The following is a 5622-nucleotide window of genomic DNA, read 5'->3' as shown; positions in this document are numbered from 1 at the left end:
GGACGCTGGAATGGTGCTCGGCCACCTCAGGGACCACAGGACCCTAGACACGATGAAGTGACGAGGCACCATGGAAAAACCACGAGTCCAGGGTAACCTCGAAAAGCAGAGCTGTGACTCCAGCCCCAGACCGTCTCCCATAGCAAACCGCAAATCAACGAAAACTGTAACTAATTGCTTGCGCCCCCCTCCTTTCGAAGCACACGCTCAGATGGAATCTGCAAGAGCCCGTTCGGACACCCGCTGGGCGATCCCGAATGCCGCCTGGCTCCCTCCTCCAGGATCCTTCTCAGACCCCTGGTACCATCCAGGGGTTCAGATGAAAATGTCTTCAAATTCCGCCTCCTTCCCTCGGCCTGACGCACACATCGTTACCGCCCTGAGCCTGCTAACGACCAAGCCCCGTCCGCCTGCTAAATTTCCAGGGCTATCTGTGCCTGGACACACAGATCGCTTTTGGGATCCCCGGGGATGCATGCAACGGGACATCCCAGGGATACGACGCCACAGGTACCTTGACAGGTATCGATCAAAACATCCACTTGTCTAAATATCCCCAGACGAAGCAGCTTTTCACGGGCTTCATGAGATTTCCGCATTACCTGTGAGAGAGAGAAAGAATGTATTCCTCCAAGATACAGAAACGTGGACGGGGGCTCTGAGGCCAGGCTGGTGGCCACCACCTGCTTGTTTGCTGGTCGCCGAGAAAAGAACACTTCTCAGACACGTGAAAGAAGGGACAAAGCACTAAGGAGCAACAAAAAATCCTTCCCAGAAGTGCAGAAGCAGGCCGCGGGCAGAAGCAGAGGGCACGCTGCAACCCCTTTTGTAGAAACAACAACGACCGAACCGAACTCCAGTGCACACACCCTGGCGGGTCTTCCTGGCGGGGACTCGCGGTCACTGGTTAGTGAGGGTTCCGTCTGGTGAAAGGGAGGCGTGGTGTGTGCCGTGCGAGGCTTTCCAAGCCGCTTGAATTCTAACCACTGTGTGTTTTCCTTTCCAGTTGAACAGCCGTCCTCTCTGACGCCAGGAGTCCTTCGCTGCTGGAGGGGCAGGTGGAGGCAGAAGGGGGAGGCGGGACAGGCACACAGCAAGCAGAGTGGGAAAGGGCTTCGCCCTGCAGGAAAGCGGGGTTGCTTTAGGGTTTCAGCAGGGGAGACAGGTGGAATTTCCTTATGACACGAGCTATCACGAGGACAGGCGTGGAGGAAGGACTGGACACGGAGGGAAGATGGAGAGATTCTGATGTCGGACCTGGGGCTGTGGAGGAGGCTGGTCAAGCACAGGTCACGGTGCTAGGGGTGAGGACAGACTCCACCCACTGCATAGGCAAGAGCCCGAGGACAGTCGCAGACGGAGTGCACGACAGGAGAGAGGAGGCTACGGGAACTTTCGGCCCCGGGCTCGGCATTTCTGGGTGCCTCTGCAGAAGGCAGGACCGGGGATGGGAGGACAGGCGGGGGTGGGTGGGCAGAGATGACGAGTATTCGGCCACGCAGGTCAGAGACGTCTGGTGACTCCGTGAGGAAACGCTCAGTGGGCAGCGGCACGGTCAGTGAGGAAGCGCAATGGCGGGGCAGCGGCGGAGGCGGAGGCTGGGACGCCCTCGCTACGGCGGCTGCAAGTGAAACCGGGAGCGCGGACGGGGTCACCCAGGGGTCGGGGGAGGTCACCCAGGAAGCTGGTCCTGAGGGGAAACCCAGCACCTACGAGTGACCACAGGGAAAGAAGCTGACGACAGGGCCTAAAATGAATGTGACGAGGGTGGGAAGCAGCCCAGGAGAGAGTGACAGTCATGGGAGCCGAGGAAAGGGAAATGTCGGGAAAAGAGGGAGCATAGGGACAGATTCCAGAGACAGAGCGAGAAAATACACTGCACAATCCCACGGGGAACAGAGGACGCCGACAGGTAATCCGCACAGGGGAAACACGAATGGCTGACAGACAAGGAAAAGGTGCCTAACCTCGTTCATAATTGGAAAGCGCAAGCTAAAACAAGGAGACGGCATTTTCCACCTGACGGGCCGGCAAGAACGTTGCAAGTGTGGTAACACCCAACGCTGAGAAACACCCCCTCACGTACCGCTGGCAGGGGTGCGGCTGGCGTGACCTCGGCACGGCGAGATGGCAACATACGCTCGAATTCCAGAGCACATGCCCTTCGACCCAATAACCCCACTCACGGGAACTTAACCTACAGATACACTGTCACATACGCACAAGGCACTGTGCGTGAGAGCGAAAGACTCAATTAATTTAAATGTTAGTCAACGAACCTTACAATAGGTGACGGAAAGTCCGCACGATGACATACTGTGCAGGTGGTACGTGCCGATGTGAGATCTCCATGATGATGAATAATGTCAAAGAGGGAAGGGGCGCAGACACAGTGAATGGGACTGCTCTTTAAAGGCATGGGAACCCCAGCCTGGTCACCGCTGGTCGGCCAGCCTGGGCAGGCAGTGAGGGAATAACCCACGTACCATTTCCACACCGTCTATGCCGTTAGACTGCTCTACACTGTTTTTTAAACTACACTTAGATATTGTTTTAATCTTTAAACAACAACAAAAAAAAACACCTAACTTTTAAAGTGGGAATGGCCAGACACCGTTGAAAGGTCAAGTTAAACAAGGACCGAGGGAGCCGGCGGACCTGGCCACGGGGAAGCTGTTGGTGACCCTGCCGGGCACGTAAACAAGGCCCCAGGGTGGGAAGGACAGAAGGAACCCATGGAGGAGAGGAGAGCGACTGTGGATAAGCGGAGCAAGGGCCGGAGGAGACAGCAGGGTGGGTGACAACCGAGTGCCACCCACAGGCGTGTGCACGACAGTGCCAAGCAGGGCGCCTGGGGAGGAGTCAGCACACGGCACCCAGCAGCGGGCACCCAGCACCGGCAGCCCCTCCTCCAAGGCTGAGACAGTGGTGAAGAGCACAGGGAAGCACCAGCCTTTCCAGGATAAGGGCAAACGCAAACACACGTCATGGGGGCATCCGGGGAACTGAGGAGTCCCGCGTGGGGCGCAAATGCACCGTAGGAGGCAAAGTCATCAGCGGAGAGGCTGGGCTAGGGCACCCAGCATGGGAGGACACGGGTGTCACAGGATCTTCAGAAGGGAACGGGAGAGAATGCCGAGCAGAGGGAATACTTGCCTCAATGAGGTTTTTAGCCTTAAAAACATCTCCAATTTCATACATGATGACATCATCTTTAGTCCTCCCGAGTCCATCAAAATGAACATGCTGAACAACGACCTGAACATGACAAGGGGACACAGACACAAGGCTAGAGGTCAGGCGTCAAGGCAAGTGTCTAAAATTAATTTCAAGGATTTTTTTTCAAGTTTAATGATCCACATTTCTTAATCCCAGGCTGAATTCTGTTTTTTTCCCACACCTTTTCAAATAAACAGTGACTTGAATTTACCCATTGCTGCGTCTGTACTTCCTGTGAACAAGGTCCACAAGGTCTCCATAGCCAAATGATCAAGGATCACGTCAGTCCTACACCCGGCAGGCCGCAGAGGTCCCCTGTGCATCCTTCCCAACGTGCTCCCCAAGCACTGGCCCCTGGGGGAACGGTGACCATAACCCAATTCATAACCGCATGTGCCCTGCTGGAGATCTTGTGTGGAGTCACATGGCATGAGAAGCGCTGACTCGGAGCCTCCCACCTGTCCCCTCACTGGAAAGCAAACTCGTCAAAAATAGGAACAGCTTCTCGCTCACCACTGTTTTCATAAGAGCCACATAGCAAAGTGAATATGCAATAGACGTATTTAATTTGTTCAAGAAAAATGCACTGACTACCTACGAGCCAAGTGTTCTAAACACTGACGATAAAGCAGTGAACGAAACACAAAGTCCTGCTTCGAGGGGGAAGAAATGGGCAACGTATATACTATAGCAGATGGTCCAGAGTAACGGAAAAATAAAGCAGAGGTCAGAGGGAGTATGAGAAAAACATAACTTACAGGTGATTGGAATACTGCACTGAAAAGATCTTAATTTAAGAATTAACGGAAAATGTGCTTATATTTCTTCAGCTGCACTTAATTTCAAAATCAACAAAGTTTAGGAAAAGTTTCATTTAAGACCCAAGGCCTTTTTTCTGGGAGAAGGGAACAGAATATAAACTTATGCATAATTTGAGCTTGTCTTTGAAATACTTTTGGATTTTTAAAGTAACACAAATACAAAATGTGTTTGAGGAAACTTCCCACATAAATAATCACCAAGGAAAAACTATTTTTCTAAAACCGGAAACTATTTCTCTAAAAGTCACTAGTCTTTCTAAAATGTACTTGGCTGCAAACTCTTTGATAAAGGTACCGAGACAGGTTAATGCCTTTTCATTTCCCTAAATGTTAATCGAAGTAAATGTTTCTAGTAATAACTGTATCCAGCCCGTCAACACAATACTCACATCTTTGTTTTCAAGAATTTCCTGCTTAGCTTCAGGTTCAACTTCAACAAATTCAGCTTCTTCTCCTAATGCTCCAAAATCAGGTCCACTGGGTGGAAGAGGCTCCAAACTCTGAAAGGGAGGGAGGAACCACAGATAAATGAACTCATACAAAACAACAACGCCTTTTTCTGTCTTTAGATGGTGCTCCAGGTGACTTGGTACGGTGGTTTCCTCTGGTGAGTGGAGGCAGGCAGGGTGGGGAGCACGGGCGCAGACGCAGCGAGTGCTGATGTTCGCATCTTATATTGGTAGTGAGCTTCTTGGTGTACAGTGTATTGTTAATAAAACAAAGATGGAAAGTAATTTAAAAACCTATGATGACTGTCCAGAACCGATGATTACAGCAAATCTAGTTCTGTGCACCTGAAGCCCATTTGAAGACAAAAATAACTCAAAAATAAGATTCCAGAAAGACATCTGTCAAGGAAAAGAATGTGCTTTCTTCTTGTTACAGAAAGTATCCTAATTTTTTAAATCAGTATTGGATACATTCTAGGATAAGAACACTGACAACTCAAATTACTAAAACTTATTTTTCTGGACGCTGATAGGTTCGTTTTGGTTCAGAAAGTCTCATTCACACACTAAGAGAAACTGCATATGCTCATAAAATGGGTCAGAAAGAGATCACTTTCTTCAACCTAAACTGACATCTCAAAAGCATTAAAGCACCTTCTGAATAAGGATTCTGCAGGTTGTGCCTGGTTTAGTACTTTTGGGGAGACATGATGCTATAACAGTATGTATGACAATATACATACAATATTATGTTTCATACACATGCTGGCTTGTCCACAGGGATTCCTGGACACTCTGGGAATGGACTTGGGTCCAGTGCAGTACCACGTAACTGGAGAAAACCATGCTAACCAGTATCTGCTGCTTCCTTACTCCACCAGTTCTCTATGAATAAGCATTTTCAACGTGCACAGAAGTGAGTGACATCTGCAGTACGCACAGCAAAGGGGACTCTGGGCCACAGTCACCATTGCCCTGGAATACCAGCCTCTTGTCGGTATGTCCTCCATAATGTCACTGGTTCTCTGGAAAGGGAATGACCTGACAGTGTCAGGTCCCCTTTCCCCTCCCTGCCCTAAGAGACTCTGATGGTCCAACTAGGTATCTTCGCAGGGCACACCAAGAACTCTAGC

The 5622-nt window shown here is 50.5% G+C and overlaps 1 protein-coding gene across 1 annotated transcript in view; it reads right to left on the bottom strand.

The window, feature by feature from the left end:
- SAMM50 (SAMM50 sorting and assembly machinery component) overlaps positions 1-5622 on the bottom strand; it is a 28320-nt gene that overhangs the window by 19882 nt on the left and 2816 nt on the right. Inside the window, exons 2-4 of the mRNA XM_023524840.1 lie at positions 4430-4540; positions 3157-3258; positions 415-602 (exon numbers count right to left, since the gene is read on the bottom strand). Of these exons, the coding sequence (XP_023380608.1) occupies positions 415-602; positions 3157-3258; positions 4430-4540 (401 nt within the window). The remainder of the gene's footprint in view (positions 1-414; positions 603-3156; positions 3259-4429; positions 4541-5622) is intronic.

Source organism: Pteropus vampyrus, unplaced genomic scaffold, assembly GCF_000151845.1.
Source record: "Pteropus vampyrus isolate Shadow unplaced genomic scaffold, Pvam_2.0 Scaffold499, whole genome shotgun sequence".
Classification (NCBI taxonomy): Eukaryota; Metazoa; Chordata; class Mammalia; order Chiroptera; family Pteropodidae; genus Pteropus; species Pteropus vampyrus.
The sequence above is the reverse complement of the archived record's forward strand: the minus strand, read 5'-3'. Positions and strand labels throughout refer to the sequence as shown.